The sequence below is a fragment of the Marmota monax genome, unplaced genomic scaffold (assembly GCF_021218885.2).
Source record: "Marmota monax isolate L192 unplaced genomic scaffold, Marmota_monax_Labrador192_F-V1.1 WCK01_AAM20220418_F8-fsc00024, whole genome shotgun sequence".
NCBI classification, from domain to species: Eukaryota; Metazoa; Chordata; class Mammalia; order Rodentia; family Sciuridae; genus Marmota; species Marmota monax.
This window is the reverse complement of record NW_026695224.1, coordinates 32,464,034-32,481,397: the sequence shown is the minus strand read 5'-3', so window position 1 is coordinate 32,481,397 and position 17,364 is coordinate 32,464,034. Positions and strand designations below refer to the sequence as shown.

Below are 17,364 nucleotides of genomic sequence, written 5' to 3'. Positions count from 1 at the left end.
GCAAAAGAGACAGCTTCCTTCCCTGGAGAGCTACATTTTGATTTGGGCAGTGCAGCAGTAAGCACGTAAACAATTACAGGCCACGTCAGAGGTGGCTGTCATGTACTGGAATACAGGATGCACGTACCTGGATACGCACACGTTGGAATGAACTGAGATACACAACAGCATTGCACATACACCACAGTCGTGCGTGTGTGCATGTGACACTGCACGGATGCGCAGGAGGGGAATCACTGATGCTGTGGCAGGAGCTGGACCTTGGGCAGCGGGAGGGCATGCCGCACGGAGAGCTCACCATCAATTCAACACGACTGACGTCCCTGCGGGTGGCCCTAAAGCCGGCCCTCCAAAGCCCACGCACCCAGGTGCGAAGTGTCCAGAGGCACTAGGGGATGTGCCTGAGGACGGGTGAGAGGACGTGAGGGCACTGGGAGGGGTGGCAGGGGTCAGATGTATGTTGGGACAAAGGGACGGAGTGGCAGACTACTGGGGCTTCACGACGTGGGCCTTGAAGAAGAGACTGAAATTTCTGGGCACAACGAGGAAAGCAATTCTGGTCGAGGGGGGCAGAGGGGCCAGAGGCTCGTTTCCACAAGCGAGATGGCAGGTGTGGGCATTTCACCCCGTCCCCTCTCCTGCTGTGGCTTTGTGTTTCTCACTGTGAGCTGCACTGTGGAGGTACGGTCATGTCACCTTCTTAGGGTTGACCTTTGTGGCTGCTGCTGTCAGTGTGAGGATGCTGTCTTTGAGCAGAAGCAGGTGGGCGAGGTCTTTGGAGGACCTCATGCCACCAGGGCCTCTGTGTCGGGACTCTGCCAACTGTAGTGAAAAATTGCTTTTATTGCCACCGAGTTGCTGCTGAATCTCTGGGCACAACCTGAGGGTTGGCGGAGCCACAGAATTTGCATAGAGGTCTACACAGGGATGAGGGGGACCAGCGCCTCATGAATACAGTTATGAAAGAGTGATTAATGCCATCAATCATCTGCCTGCCTGGTCTACCTCTAGGAGCGACTTGAAGCAGCAGAGGCCACAGGGTGGGTGCATAGATTTTCTGCTTACAAAAGTCCAGCTGTTTTCCATCACAGTCTGTAATCAGCACGGGCACCCTGAGCAGGACAAGCCACCTCATCCTGCTGTCCATGAGCGAGCAAGTCCAGGAATGCATACACCGCCCTGGCCCTCACCTGGATTGGTCTGCTTGGATGATGGCCTCTATTTACAGATCATGGCTTAGAGTTGTACAAATGTTTGCTTCGCTCTCTTTTACTCAAGAACCCAGGGGCAGACCCGCTATTTCCAGTGTCTCTGAAACCTCAACGCTGGGAGATTTAGTTGACACATCCACACCTCCCTATGATCTTGGTGCAGGGGAAGAAAGCAATGGCTTCACCCTCCCCAGGGAGGACAGGCATGGGAGGACGGTGCTGGCTGTGCTGTAGGTGACCGCTCTCCAGTGACGTGACGGGAAGTTGGGACTGCGCTTTGCAACAGATGCCCCCTTAGGGTCCCTGGACGACGTGTTGCTCAGGACCCCACAGACCAGGAACGGACCTAATCTGCAGCAGTGCTGTCATTCTCAGAGCTGGACGCTGCTGGTACCGCTGCACTGGGATCACGTCTAGCCCTCTCCACGTGTTCTGTATTTCTTTATGCACTGGGATTCCAGCCACTATGTACGAGGCCGGGAGAAAGATCCCAACGGTGCATGCTTTGTTTTGTTTAAACCTCGGTCAGGTACGGGATTTCACAGTGTCACAGAGTCTCACGTATTTCACTATAAAGGCTATGAAAGGCTTCATGGAAAGAGGGAGTCTAAACTATGTGGAAAAACATTTAGTCATCTTCAAAGATTTATCTGGTTGTTAAAATGTCTTGGGCTCCACCCTCCAGAAAAGTCACTTGAGTCAGATAATTTAAATGGGTTCGATTTTCTAAGAAATATGTGGTTGGCTTTCTGGATTGATCTTCATCGAGTAAACAGAATATATAATAATGGGGCTGGTGTTTAGATGCAGGTACATCTGAATTTAAAGGGCTCTCCTAAGGGAAATAAAGTCTTAGGGAAGTAGGAGAGTTTCATTCGAAGCACTCAAATACATTGCATGGGATCCCGGAGGTCAGGGGGAATCAGGTCACGTCATTAGCCTTCTGGAGAGAGCGGGCAGCAGAATCGGCCACCTACCAAAGCCAAATGCAATGACCAGAGGTGCTAAGAAAGCTCCAGGCCTCAGAAGAAGGAACCGGAAGCAGAAGGTTGGCTCTAGTTGGACTCCGCTCTCTCAGAGTTAGCGCAACTCTTCATCAGCAATAACGAGGACGAGACACTTGACACATTTCCAAGCTTTTTGGTGAAGTGAGTTGATCTTGAAGCAAATGGTGCGAGAAGGTGCAGACGAGCCATTTAATTCCTGCAACTTCTATTTTAAATGACAGTACAATGAGGCTTTGTACCACTGTGAATTCCACAGAGAAGGATCCCCCCAATTCTCCAGATTCAAAAGCTAATCAGATGTTTTGCTCTGTCTGTGGTCATTGGGACAACTTCTCCTAGGTTCACAATCTAGAATAACTTCAGGACAAGGATTAGTACGAGTGCCCTTCCAGACCCTCCCCTGCACCCGGTTGTGAAGGCTCGGGGCGCTGTGAGCAGCCAGAGGTTCACCCCCAGGATCCTGGAGAGAAGGGAAGCTCACTGAGGTGCCAGGAGACCAGGGAGCCCTGACCCTCAAGGAAGCCTCCAGATGGAAGGGCAGAAGCTTGGTAGCAAAGCATCAGGGCAGAAATGCTGGAGGAGCCAGAAAGCCACAAGGAGCCTCCATCACAGTCGAGGGACCCGGGGGACAGCGGCTGGAGTGCAAGGTGTACGGAGGTGCAGGGGCCCTGTCCACGTGGGGGGCTTTAGTGAGGACCAGAGAGGCTGAGTCCATGAGCAAGGGGAACCAGCAAGCAGACTGACCGGGTCAGAGCCCTGAGTCGATCCGTCCAGATCGTCTTAAGGTTCATTCCTACTCTCGCCGGTTTATGGAAGGCAAAAATGAGTCCTTTCTGGCAGAATGTAACACCAACCAGAGCCTCAAACCATCCCCCCAAATTTTGCACCTTGTCCATAATTTAACTACGAAATCACTAGGTATGAAGACCAGAGCCAAGGGCCAAACCAGGAAAATGTTGAAAGAAAAAGAAACTCAGAAGTGACCTCGACTGACTCAGCAGACATTGAATTTTACATCATGTTTAATTATGTTTATCTCACAAACACACACACACACACACACACACACATACACACGCGAGGGCTGGGGAGAGGGACAGCCACCTGAAGGAAGGGACAGTGGGGCAGAAGGAGCCGTGGAGGGCTACGTCATGAACTGAGACGCTTCAGGAACCGGTATGACCGACTCAAGCCCCACCACCGTTCAGCGTGTCACAGGAAAACCACTGAAAGTCAAGACCAGCCTGAAAGTCAGACGCGGCTCTTCAGTGGGGAACAAAGTGATCCTGTCGTTTAGGATGGTCGACCTTCGACAGCCATGGCAGACGTCAGAAGGCAGGGACCGGCATCTTCAGGGGCCGTGAGAGACGGCTGCCAGCCAGGGTACCGTGCCCAGGGAAGCTGTGCTCCAAAAGGGTGGGGCCCAGAGGTGCTCGTGGTCAGCAATGGACGAGAGAACTTTGTCACCAGCAGAGCTGAGCTGTGTTTGAAGGTGTTTTAACCAGAAGGGGAATCCCTGCACTGGGAGGCGCAGAAGCAGGAAGGGATGGAGAACACTGCAAAGGATCACGTACAAGGAAAATGTAGGTAGAGACTTATTAAAAAAAAAGGGAATAGCACTTTTGTAAAATTTAAAACACATAGAGTCACAACATGACAAAAAGACAGGAGGATAAAATGAGTTTGAATGTTCTGGGTCCTTGAATTAGCCAGGAAGGGATAAAAATGCCCATTTGTACTAGATTCTCTGTGTTAGCCATACAGATGACAGTTTCCCAAAGATCACTACAAGGTATCAATGGTCAGAGCTGAAAATGAAATTATAAAAATCCATATATTTCTGATAAAGGTAAGAAATGAGAGAAAAAGAAACATGTAGAAAGAATAACAAATAGGGGGAAAAACAACTAAGATTTGCAGATTTCAAACCAAACCTATGGGACTTGGATTAATGTAAATGAACAACCTAATCCAAGTAACAAGGCCAGGAGGATTAGAATTGACAAAGAAAAATCCAAGCCCACATAGATGCTGTCTATAAGGGACATGTTCTGAGTAAAAGATTACAGAAAACTCGAGAGAAAGAAATGACAGAAAGGCATATACCAGGATGATGTGACCAAAAAATACCGAGCTGATGATGCGGACACCAGAAGAGGTAGATGTTGAGGTGGGTCTGTAGCTGCACTTGCTGGGTGTTCTCACGCATCGGGAAGATGCAGTGATTAATTTGTATGCATTTAATAATAAGGCCTCAAAATATTCAAAGAAAAATTTGATGGAGCAGGAGGAATCCATATACCCATAATCCTGATATCGTAAATTCTTTCAGTAACTGATGGAATAAGCAGACTGATAAGACATGTGTAGAAGATTGACAGCAAGATCACGGAGCTTAGTGTAACTGATGCAGATGGAGCCGAGTTCTAAATAACTACAGAGTCCACATGTGTTCAAGGGCCCCTGGACCAGCTCCGGTGTGGGCTGGGAAGCCGGTCCTAGGAAGTGTCAGAGGACCGTGATCCTATAGCGCATATTCTCCAACTGTGGGATTAAACTAGCTACTGTTGAGAAAGGGAGGAGAAAACCCCCAAGCATGCGGCTTCACACAGTGTACTTCTAGAAAACCATGAGTTCAGAAAGAAACACTCAGGAAACTTGAAAATACTTTTGAACCGAAAGACAATGAAAATACATTCAGTGACACCGTTGGGATGGAGCTGCAGCCACACTAGGGGACACTAGTGTTCAGCAATCTTAAATTCATGATTTAGAAAAAGACTACAGGTTAATGATCTTAAGTGTCATCTTAAGGACTTTGAAATAAATGACATCCAGAGAAATAGAAGGAAATGAAGAAACAATAGAGAAAAATCAATAAAACATCATTTCTTCGAAAAGAGTAATAAAATGAATATACTCCTTGGCAGGACTCATCAAGAAAGATAGAGACAAAAAAAAGATGAAATGGACACATTTCTAGAAAAATACTACTTGTCAAGTCAAAATCAAGAGGAATAAACAATCTGGATTGTTACGTCCATCCAAGAAACAGAGCGCTAACTGAGGACAAAGGCTGAGAAAAGGGGACTTCACTGAAATGCAGTCTTTCTTCCTCAGGGAGGGCGAGGAGATGGCTGGGAAACAGGAAGAACCACGTTGCCAGGGACAGGCCCAGAGTCCCACTTAGCAGAAGCCCCCAGGGCTCCCCCAGGACCCCGCGGGAGGCGTCCCAATGCCAGGAGGCGAATGAACGCGGTCAGCGCTTCAGCTCTCAGGGAACAGATGATAACCGCGCTGCGCAGACCTCCGAAAGGCGGAGAGCCAACCGCAAACCCGACGGTAGCACACGCTGGGGAGGACAAGGACACTCGCCTCCACTGGTCTGATCAAAATCCAGCCATGGAAGCTCAGTGGCTGATGCAAAGCAAACTGGACCAACCTCTGGCAAAAACTGGCAGTCATGGAAAGCTGACCCAGCAGTTCCACCCGACGGTGACTTTGACCCCAAACAGCTCGCAGAGGCTGCACGCGGGCTCACAGACAGGGTCAAGGTTGCTTATTCCACTCTGACACCAACTAGCCCCAGCTGGCAACCACCCAAATGCGCACCGCGAGGGGAACAGACGGGCGGGTGTGGGTGCATCAGGAGGAGCCACGGCACTGGAGCCTGGGTACCCGCAGGAAAGCGTGTGCATCCGTGGAAGCCGGGAAGGAGCAGTGGCTCCTGGTTAGGTGGGGTCCAGGAGCAGGCTCGGGCTTCGGCGCTGCTTCTCGCCTCCTATATCTTGGTTTGGGTTTTCTGTTTGACTTGTTGAGAATTAAATTACACAGGAGGTGTGTACTTTCTATATGAAAGTTACAGGTTTATTAAAAAAGAAGTTGATAAATCTTGAGTGAGACATATTGACTGCAGTTTAGAAAGATGTCTGGAAAGTCTCAATAAAACTAGTGAGAAATTACAGAACACTACTGCGGAGCTCTGTTATAGGTGATTTCTTTTTCCTTCTGGTTGTTGAGAAATAGAAAATCTAGACAAAAGCTTCACAGACTGTACATAAATGTTCACAGCAGAATATCCGTGATAGTCTAAAGGTTGGAGCCCCCAAATGCTGGTCAAAGGATGGGTAGAAACCCACATGTGGTCCATCCACCCACTGAAGCATCAGTCCTAACAAGGAATGGGGTCCTGGGGGCTGGCTTAGCCTAGCACGTGGAAGTCCCCAGGTTTGATCCTCAGAACCAACAAAAACAAAACAGAAGTTGCTAAAGAAAAGAAAAGAAATGAGGTGCTGACATGTGTGTCAACTTGGGTGGACTTAAAAGAAAACATTAAGCTACAGGATGAGGCCAGCCATGAAAGACCGCAGCCTGTGGTCCCATGTGTATTACATGTCCTAAACACACCATGCCTAGACCCAGGGTACCTTGGAAGCCCCCAGGCTGGGGGAACTGGGGATGGACACGGGCATTCTCCTGTGGGTGGTTCTAAGAGAGACAGAGCCACAGTCAAATGGCTTTGTGCACATGGCTCCGAACCAGTGGAGGGCTCCTCACGAGAGGGGGAAGCTCGTGGGGGGTGAATCACACCTCGGTAAAGCAGGTCTTAACAAAACCTCAGTGGAACCCAATGCAAAGAGACAAGGGACCGAAATAAGTAGTGCCACCCTACCTCAGATAGTTCATTAAGAGGAAGAGTAGATTTCTAAACAAGAAATAAAACGGCTCTTTCATTGTTGGCTAAATCTATGAATGAAGAAGAGTGAATCATAGTGAACACATTGGAAAAGGATTTAGAATTCTTGCCCGTTCTACCCGCTGTCCTGACACGGATAAAGAGAACATAATACTCATCATGTGCCACAGACAAGGACCTGGCTGACGACCTGGTTAGCAGCGTTATCAATTTAAAGATCAGTCATTACACAAGAATCTGAAATTGTATAGCACAGACCTGTCTGTACACACACACACACACATACACACATCTGTACATAAAACAGAGTTGATAGATTTTCTCATATTTAACAACAATCCTCAACACTAACACAAAGTTCTCCAATAATGAAATGTGTTCTGCAGGTGAGAAAAAAAACAACTCAAAACCAAATACCACCCACTCAATAGTGCAGGTCAGATTTCTATCAACCCTGTTAGAGGAAGGACCAGACCTTTAGTTCTCACATTTCTATAGATAAAACGCTACGTCACCAGGATATGAGGAAGCACCAGAGAGTTTGCAGCTAAGCATTTATGAGAAAAAGAATTGCAGGACATCCTTCTGCAGTTAACTAATAAAACATTTTTACTAATAAAAGCTAATGCCTCAAACAAAAATAAGACTCTTGGGTGTCTTATGTCCTGAAGGAGCCCCTCTGGCCTTGGACAGGGAGAGCAGGCTCCGCCGTCACCTGGCGGCCTAACCTGGTATCTGCGGGGCTCCCGTTCAGCTCACCAGGGTCGGCCTGCACCACTGCCTTCAGCCCTTTGTAAAAATGGGGGCATCTGCCCAAGACGCCCTCTCTAGCTGGACAGGCCCTTGAAGTTGATGCCACTTTTATTACACACATCATGGTGTAACGCCAAAACATCTACCTCAGAGAGAACTCATCACATTGCCAAAAATACAGTCCTGTGTTCTTAGGTCTAAATTACTGATTGCCATTTTAAGGTACAATTTGGAAATGAGATTTACTGAATAAAGGAAGAAAATGCTCAGTTCTCATTTTTAAAAATCTGATTATCATTTGCAAACACATTCTTTAGAAATCAATGGGGACTTGATTAACCCTGACCTAAGATTTATGTGCAATCAGGAGTTATTAAATTGGTCTTTGTTGGGCATCTATTATGTTCTAGGCACACATCAGAAGTCTTTCCTGAAAAAGAATAATAACTTTAGAATGAAGTGTGGACAAGTTAGCCTGCTGCAGAGGCCTCCGGTCCTCACCTCTTTTAAATCTCTGGGCCTGGAGCCTTTTAAGTGGATTCCTAAGATCATTTCCAAATGCCTCATCCAGGAAATTCAAACTCACATTCAGTTAAGTCATGAGTACAAGCCGTTAGGAAAAACTCCCGGGGACGTCTCTAGAGGGAAACCGGGGTTTCCAACCTAAATCTGCATGAAAGTCAACGACTAAAAATTGATTTCATGTAACATGAGCAATTTGAAATACAATCTGGGTTCATCATACCCAGTAACACTTTTCTCAAGTTCAAATTATCTTCAGGAAGCATTCCGTAAATACTGAATTATTGAGTGTCTACCGGGATGCAGCTGAGAACAGGAGGGAGGTGGTTCTGGCTTCTCAGCAAGTTCACAGTCAGTGTAAACGAGCCCCGGGGGAGTAAACGAGCTGACTCTGCACTTCGATGTCTTCTTACCACCCCTTTAAGGGGCCTCCTTCCTTAAACGACCGCTGTACTGTTAAGGTGGCCACCATCAGAGGAAGATGGTCAGCGCTATGTCTCAGTCTCCTTTACAGATAAGGGGGGCGAAGAAGGTGTAAGCAAAAGTCACTTGGGCTTCTTGGGAAGCACTTTAGATAACATTTATCCAGGAGGCAGGTCCTCCTTCACCATCTCTGTTCCCTGCTTCTTTCTGCCTGCTGTTGGACGTGATAGCTGGCACTGCAGTTAATCTGTTGTGCCATGAAGCAGCTGGGAGGAAGGCGGAGCAGGGAGATAAGAGGAGTCTGGGGGGTCATGGCATGGTGTCCCTGTACTGGCCTGGAACCATCTACCTGCAAATTTTTAGCTTATTTAAAACGGTGCTAATTCTAGTCTCTGTTATTTGCAGCCGATCCCAAGTCCTCTTTTAAATTGTTCTCTGAAACAGATGAAGGGGTGTACTTCCCTGGAAATGGGACACTATGTCAACCAGAACTTTTCAAAACCCTCACATATTCCCCCAAACCACACATGCCTGAGGACTGCCGAGATGTCCTAATGTGGAGAGTCACATAAGACAATGTCCCCTTGGACTCTGCACCCCAATGGCCCCATTTCCATCCTGCAACCACCAGACCCTGACCCTCATCTCTCATGACTGTTTCCACCTCAAGGTCACAGCTGCATGTTCCCTGTGTGCCCAGGTCCTGCTGCTCTGCCTGGCCCACATCCTGAGCCCCAGGGTGAGTCTGCAGGGGGTCGATCCATCTCTCCCAGGTGCTCTCGGCCTTCCTGCTCCCGCCCCACCCTGGATCTCACAGTGATGGTCTCACTGCCTCCCCTCTCGCAGTCCTTCCTCCCTACAACTCCAAGGTCTCCACGTGTACCTTGACGCGCTTGAGCAGAGTCACAGATCAAGTTAGAGGAACACAGTGCCTTCCAGCGTGGAGTGGGTGGCTCTTTGGACAAGAATGCTTGGGACTTCAGGAACAGCACTTCGATCACCTGGACATCATCCTCATCGTCACCTTCACCCCATACACTTCAGAGGACAGCAGGTGACAGGCACGGCCCAAGTACCTTTCGTCATCAGCCATTCACCTCACAGGGAGCAGCCCAGGGCTCTGCCACGGGCCCCGTGAAGAGCTGAGGGCGGGGCACATGGAGCGGCTAGCTGGCGCACATCAGGGCCAGTCAGCGGGTCCAGGTCCAGCTCTGGGCCACCTCGGCCCCTCTGGCAGCTCTGGTGTGCATCTCTCTGCAACAGCCTTGCGGGACCCCGTTAAGAAGCGGAACTGCTCTAATTTAACCAGTGTTGGGCAAAGACTCCTTTGGGAATCCCACATCCGAGAGCCCGTCACCTGCACCTCTGTGAGTGAGCCATCTGTCACTTCAGACATTGGCCCCGCCCTTCAGGGATCCCAGGCTTCTCATCCAGTGTCCATTCAAAGAAACTTTTTGTGCTTTTGCTAATATCCACAGGTGGGCACATTTTTCTTTTGATGCTCAGTGTCTCTTGCTTAAATTTAAGGTGTATGTTAAATCTTTCCTTGAACTCAGTGATGTCAACCACAAGAACAAAACCATCTCTCAGTCCCAGCACTCAGTCCCGACTAAGCACACATTTACGTTAAATGCTACGTGAGTATTTTGAAATAGACAGACAAGAAATCCTACAGAGCAATGACTATCCTCCATAGGGTTCCACTGAACACCAGTTCAGTAAGACATGCTGTGGTCCAGGAAAACACGTTCCTGGGGGAAGAACTCTAAGAAACCACCTTAGAGAAACAGACAATTTTGAGGTTGCTTAGGAGTTTTGCAGTAAATCTTTTTAACTATTCAATTCGGCGTTCCCCATGTCTGTTTGACCCCGAATTCTTTTCTCCCCTCCAACTCTTTACCTCCATCTTCCACAGTGGAACTTAGGGGATTAATTTCTTGGAACACCAGTTTGGGAAACGTGGACATACTGAACGAGCAGTCCACACTAGCAGCTCTAGGGACACCCACAGACAGTCATGGTCTGGAGCCCCAGGCTGTTTTGAGGTTGGGATCCTGAGTGTCCATGAGTCCCTGGGACAGAGGGAATTTTCTACCTGCTCACGAGCCATGCAGAGCTGCCGAGGGGCAGAGGCCACTGGGGAGTCCGGCCTCAGGAGGCCCCTCTGGATTCCTGGAGGGCAGTGGGGCAGGTCCACACAGGGGACGCCTTGGGGGTGGATGAGGAAGCCCCGTGCTGCAGAACAGAGCACAGCTGCAGTCTTGGAGAGCTGGCTGCCTTCCTGTTTCTGCTACTTGCTCTGCCCGTGACCTTGGGTAGATCCCTAGAGCTTAACAGTAAGATCCCTCACTTGCAAAGAGCAGTTAATTAAACCACACTCAGAGGTCTCCAGGTGGAGAGACCCCGGGGGCAGGGGTGAGCCAAGCCCCAGCCTGTGTCTGGCCCCCATGCTTTCCCTTCACTAGGCCTTTGACAAGGGGGTCAAACCCGCAGCCCTGGCCTGGGCGCCCCAAAAGCCGTGACCTTAACATGCCCCCGTCAGAGGCCTAGTGCCAATGACTTCCTAGTTTGGGCTCAAAGTCAGCCCCTGAGTGTGGTCTTATTTTCTCAAGCCTTCTGCAAACATCGCTCCACTGGAATAAACGGGCAATGCCATGTGATCCATAATCATAAAAGCATAAGAGGAGAGAATAAATAACGGCCCTCTCAGACAAGCTAACTCGGCTGTTATTCATAAGTTCCTGGGCCACCTTGTCATCGCCAAGAGAAATCTGCTTTACCTCCTTGCTGCAGTTCATCTGGACTCTCAATCTGTACTTGCTTAAAAAAGATAGTTCTTGTTATGCTAAAATCGCAAGGGGACGCGCATAATACGGCTAAATAACACCCATAAAACTATGAAAATGGCACTTTGGCATTAAAAGTTATTTTCTTATGGACTTTAACAAGATTCAGTGCTTTTGTTCTCACAGCTTCCTGGCATTTTAACGTCACACAAACACAAAATAAAAAATGCAAGACAGAATTCCAGCAGAACACCGTCCTGCCCACCGAGAGGGAGTGCTTCCATTTTGCAATCAGGGAGCCAGCAGTGGCTGTGGTGCACAGAGTTAGCACCGACCCGTGGCCGTGGCTGAGACCCCAAAGGTGGCGGTCGGCAGGGTTTACCTCTTTCTTGGTGAACTTTGGCGAGTGATCATTTTTGTCATCGATTACGATCGTGGCTGTGGCCGTGCCTGTTAACCCAACGTCCAGCCCTGCCATGTCTTGAGCCTCGATGATCAACTCGTACTTGGGGTTTTCCAGAGTCTATAAAGCAAACACAACAGAGAAGGTGGCATTTAGTTATGGGCGACTGCCTGGGAAAGGCGGCCAGCACACTGCCTGGGCTCCTGGGTCGAGGGCAGGCCCTTGTGGTCAGCCATGGCATCTTTACCTACTGTGTGTAAATGTGCCTTTGAAAGCTGTTTAACCACAGAAACAGGTCATAGATGAGATGGTCCTGGGGACTGAACCTTTTCACTATCCTTGTTCAAGGGGACATTGGATGCTTTCCAGAATGTTCCATTTCCTGGGTGTGGCTCTACGTTTCCCCTTGATAGTCACCTCTAGATCTCCAAGCCCATGGAACAAGACAAAGATGGCAGCACGGGAACTCAAGTTTACGGGGCGATCTGACACCCAGGCGTTGGACTGCTGTACTTCACGGAAATTATCAGAGCTACCCTTTCCAACAGGCATGTCAAACAGCAATTACCACTCACATTTTATAGATAAAAAACCAACTGAGGTTTAGAGTCACTTACACTGTACTTCTCACAGAATGTTAGACCACGATCTGATAAAGCCACCTGGTAACCACTGCTTCTCTTCATTCCCATTTGGCCATTTGACAGATATTCGGATTCCATGATCAAACATTCAAAACAGGAAACCCGGGAGCTGGGAAGCTAACAGGAAGAGGAGCGCAGTGGTCGCCCTGAACAGCCCGTGTTTAAACTGCTGCCAGGGGACCTGCTTGTCTTGGTCACTCAACGGACTGCTCTTCTGCTGTAAGGCAGTGCCTCACATTTCCTTTGGGGACTCACCCTCACTGACTCTCTGCCCACGTGGTCTGGGTTGGATTGCTTTCCTCTGCTTTGTCTCTGGAGAACTTCTGGAATGAGCCCTGGTTAGAAAAGCCCATGCCCATCCCAGGGCATGCTGACCAGTCCAGGCCCAGATGTGGCCCATGATGGGGGAAGCCGCAGCTTCCCTGTGGGTGAACCTGGGCGTGTTTAACTGGTGCCAAAGATGAGCCATCTCATACCACTGCAGGGCGGGGCCAGAAAGGCCCTGAGAATGAGGGGCACCTAGGAGCAAGACCGATCCCCAGCGATGGCAGGTCTGCCACTCATCATGTCCTGCCCAAACCCAGCCTTGCCCAAGGACTTTTCAGTAATTAAGGCATTAATGTTCCTTATTTGCTCAAACCAGTTTGGACTTGTTTCTCAATCACTTACACAGAGGGTCTTAGTGAACTATGTTCAATAACAAAATAAATGGTGTTTACAATAGCACAAACAGCCCTGCCAGGTGACAGACCACGGTTACGCCAGCCAGCAATTACCCAGGACCACAGGGAGCAAAGCACAAAAACGCAGCGGGGGGTCTCTGATTTCCTTCCACAGCCAGGAGCTGGCATGGGGATTTAATAGCTCAGTGCTGGCGCCCCTGAAACTTTAAAGGATTTTTGAGGTTGGTTTGCTGCTTGTTCCTGCAGGCACCTTGGACGGTTGTGTTTCCTTTAACTAAGAGCTTCTGCCCCAGTGTCTGAAGAAGTGGTTCTACTGGACGGTTTGGCAAGGCTCGCCTATGAAGTGCATGGCCACCAGGGGGAGCTGGTGTGCCCCTCGACAGCTCTGCAGGGGGACATTCTGGTCTCACCTCAGATTCTACCACCACTGAAGGTCACAAAGTCCCCCTCAGTGCAGTGGAATCGACACCAAGCCCCGCCTGGTTCTGCTGGATCAGGGACAGCTCTAGTGGGTGCTTGTCGTACCATCTGCCCTCGGCTGAAGCTGGCAGACCTCAGCCTGAGCTCGCAAGCAGGTGGGAGTGGATTTGCTCTTTGCCATAAATCCTGCGGCTGGACCCGATGACACCCAATATTGGCCCTCTTCAAAAATCCTTCCCAAATGACTCTGAACATGCCAGCCACAATCCCATCCACCCCAGGTCGCGTTTCTTTATAACATCGTAATTTTTGTCCTAAAAACCGTACATATTTTTGAAAGCACACAACAAGAAGTAAGAAATTGTGTGTATGGTTTCCCACTGTTGAGAGACCATTGTAAACGTAATGTCACTCACCAACGTGATTCTGGACATCATGCTAACGGCTGTGTAAACTATAATTGTGTGAATATTTTGTACTTAATCATCTCCTCTTCCTTGGTCTTTAGATCGTTAAGAATCTTTTAAAAATGTCCACAGTTTAAAATAACACCTCAGGAAGCCTTTGGACACTTGGGCTGGACTCTCATTTGATTTCTTTTGTTTTAAAGGACAGTCCCTGAGATGCGGAATTCCTGCATTTCTACCAGAACGTTACTTTCTGATCCCAGGCTTGGCTTAACCCTAAAGGAACAGCTCCCGAAGCAAATGGGGACAAGTGTGACTCCAGGACGGCTGCGTAGCAAGGAGATGACTCCTCCACGCTCCTTCAGCCCTCTGCAGCCTGCAGAGGGTGGGCTGCCGCGGGGTGGGCTGCAGGTGGCGTCAGGCCCAGCTGCGGCAGGCGGGCATGCGCTGCTTTGCTCTCTTGGATCCTTCCCTCCTTGGGATACCTGTGCCATCATTCCCTCGGGACCCCACCCCTTCCTCACCCTCTGCACAGTCGGAGTTCAGGGAGGGCGAGGGCTGGTCAGGTGGCTCAGGCCTGGCCCATCAGGGCCTCCCTCCCCGGGCCAGGCGAGGAGAACTTCACCCAAGGCAGGCACCTGAGACTGAAACTCAACTCCCAGCCCTCCGCAGCCATCCTTGAAACCAATTTACCTCTCAGATTTCACGAGTTCTAGGAGCAGATAAATTTCTCCTTTCCTCAAGACATCTGATTTAGACGTTCCGTGAGAACAACCAGGCATCCTGACCCATATTGTAAGGATGGACACGATGGATTGTCTGGTCATTAGCCAGACAGCAAAGAGCTGTCATCTTGCACTACAGCACTCCCATCCCTTCATGAATACACGTGTGTGTGTGTGTGTGTGTGTGTTACATATTTGCACAGGTATTATGATTTTTTATTTCATTGGCTTGTGCATCTAATTGGCAGCTAATGGCCACTTCGTCTGACTGTTGTGCTCGGTGCTGGAGTCAGAGCGATGGGAACCCAGGGCTCTCTTTCCTTGGGGAGACGGGATTCAAGGCTGAGGACGGCCATCCTCACAGGGCTGCGTGGGGCCTGGGTAAACCCCCGGGTCTGCGTGGAGGAAGGGCACTGCTGTCATCTAGCCAAGTTTATAAATATTTTTGAAAAATGAACCAATTTCCACCCGAGGTAAATGAAACTTGACAGATATAATAGAAAATAGGTTGGCGAATCTGGTAGAGAGCCATGTAGCCTGTGAGGTCAAGAAATCATAGGGTTTGGGATGAGCCGTTTCAAAAGTCTCAATTTTCTGGCAAATTTAAGGCTAACATTAAAAACGTTTTTATTACCAAACCACCAGCCAATTATTGTAAGAAAAGAAAAGTGATGCAGCCGTCTCTAGAGTGGAAACTGAGGACCCTCCTCTGCCCTCGCCCAGCCCTGCCCCAAGGCTTAGCCAGCACCCACAGTAGCTAGGTGTATCTCGCGCCTGTTCCTGGGTCTCACACTCACAGGCTCACACTCACACACACACACTCACACACACACACACACACACACGCACACACGCACATTCAAACAGAATGAGACCTTGCACACAGTTCTACGGTTTGTTTTCCCCTCCCCACGGTTGCCTCAGTGCTTACAGATCTGTCCGTCCATTTCACAGCCGGACGGTCCACAGTACGAAGCTGCCGTGTCCATTCAAACCGTCCCTATTGGGTGGCCATTTCAGTTGCTTCCAGGTTTTCACTATCAAAAGCCACTCTAAGATCCAAAGATTGCTGGCCTGTCAGTGTGGGGGATTTGATTGCTTTCACGGTGGTAACAGGACAAACACCAGATCATGGATGGTAAACGCAAGCTCCGTGAAATGCGGAAGCCCGGGCCTTGTTTGAAAAGGAGACAGGATGCCACAGGATTGCCTGGCTCTTTCTGTCCCCTCCGTCCCGTTTTATCCCCCCGGACCCACTTCCCTGTCTGGCTGGGCCATCTCAGGGAAGCTGTCCCCTTGCCTAACTTCCTGGTCACTCTAAGTTGAAACCCACATGGTCCATTCTCTGTCACTCTGCACTTGTCCCTCTGCTGAAATGGACTCCCCTCAGCTGAGCGTCCACCATGGATGCCCCTTCTCAAGGAGGTGCCCTGATGCAGAGGATTCGCCTCTAGGGGCCATGCGGCAGGAGTGTCTCCCTCGGCAAGAGTCAGTGGGCTCGGCGGTCCCCTCACCACGCTGGGCCACGGTCTGGGAACATGAAATGTGGAACCAAGACCCGTAAGGACAGTGGGCAGGGCAGACCCTCAGGCTCCCCGCCACAACTCCTGGCCTTCCTGAGGGTTTGGGGGACACTGGGCTGTCCTGTGGCATGGGCAGGCCCCGGGCCACTCCTTAGGGGGAGGGGCTATTACCCGGGAGCTTCACCTCCCTGTCCAGTGTCTTGTTTCACCATTTCTGTAAGTCTGTCAGTTTTCAAGGGCAAGGACCATGACTTTGGCTGGACTGCTGGCCGGGACTCAGCACAGAAGGTGGGTGGTTTATTTTCTTTCTGATAACAATGATTGATTATTGTTTTCCTGAACTGAATTCTCTCTCAAAGGGCTGAGTGTATCAGCAGCATTTCCAAACCAAAGCCATTTGTCCTCAGGGCTGGTTCATACTTTGGGGAACTCTATTTTGGGAGACAGGGTCTTATTTCACCCAAGAAATACACCGTGTCATATGGGTAAAGTAAATGGGCTCCTCCGATTTTATTTGGAGCGACCCCATCTGTGAGACATATCCAAGAGTGTCGAGCCGTCCTCCTGGCTCGAGCCTGGTGGTCACGAGTGTCCATTGCATTTGTGGTCTCCTCCCTGGTGTCATGGAACCGCTAGTTCATAGAGACCCTGGGGTTCCAGGGAGATGTGTGCCTCCAGGAAAAGCCTCCACAGACTCTGGCCGGTTCACTGATCACACTGATTTGAAAACCAAACATTTCATCTTGAAAAAAGAACCAAGCCGTGTCATCAAATATGACACATCATCAGTCACCGGACCCTTGATGTCTTACACGGCCACGGCGACTTCCACACGAGTCTGCGTTTCACGGAACGTTTATCACTAATAACCAGGCTAATGGTAGCCGTGGGGGGACATCAACACATAAGCGTCACGTGAGAGAGGCTTTGCCCTCCACCCACTCGGTGCCCTGTCCTTCTCCTGCTCATCTTGAGTCTCGTCCTCGGCTCTGCGTTGGCACAGACTGGCTTTCTGGCCGCTGTCCCCCACTTTCTCCTGATTTTGAATGTGGCGTCTCTGCTCCCTCCTCCAGGGGAGCTCCTGTCCCCTTGCTGACGGCCACTGCTCACTGCGCCACAGCTCCATCGGGGCCCAGCCCAGCTGCCTTGCAGGGTGTCTGC

At 49.8% G+C, this 17,364-nt stretch overlaps 1 protein-coding gene across 2 annotated transcripts in view; it reads right to left on the bottom strand.

Moving 5' to 3' along the window:
- The window catches only part of Cdh13 (cadherin 13), an 873,206-nt gene that overhangs the window by 115,272 nt on the left and 740,570 nt on the right, over positions 1-17,364 (bottom strand). For both annotated transcript variants that reach the window (XM_046434914.2, XM_046434915.2), the window contains exon 8: positions 11,781-11,921. In XM_046434914.2, coding sequence (XP_046290870.1) covers positions 11,781-11,921 — 141 coding nt within the window. The remainder of the gene's footprint in view (positions 1-11,780; positions 11,922-17,364) is intronic.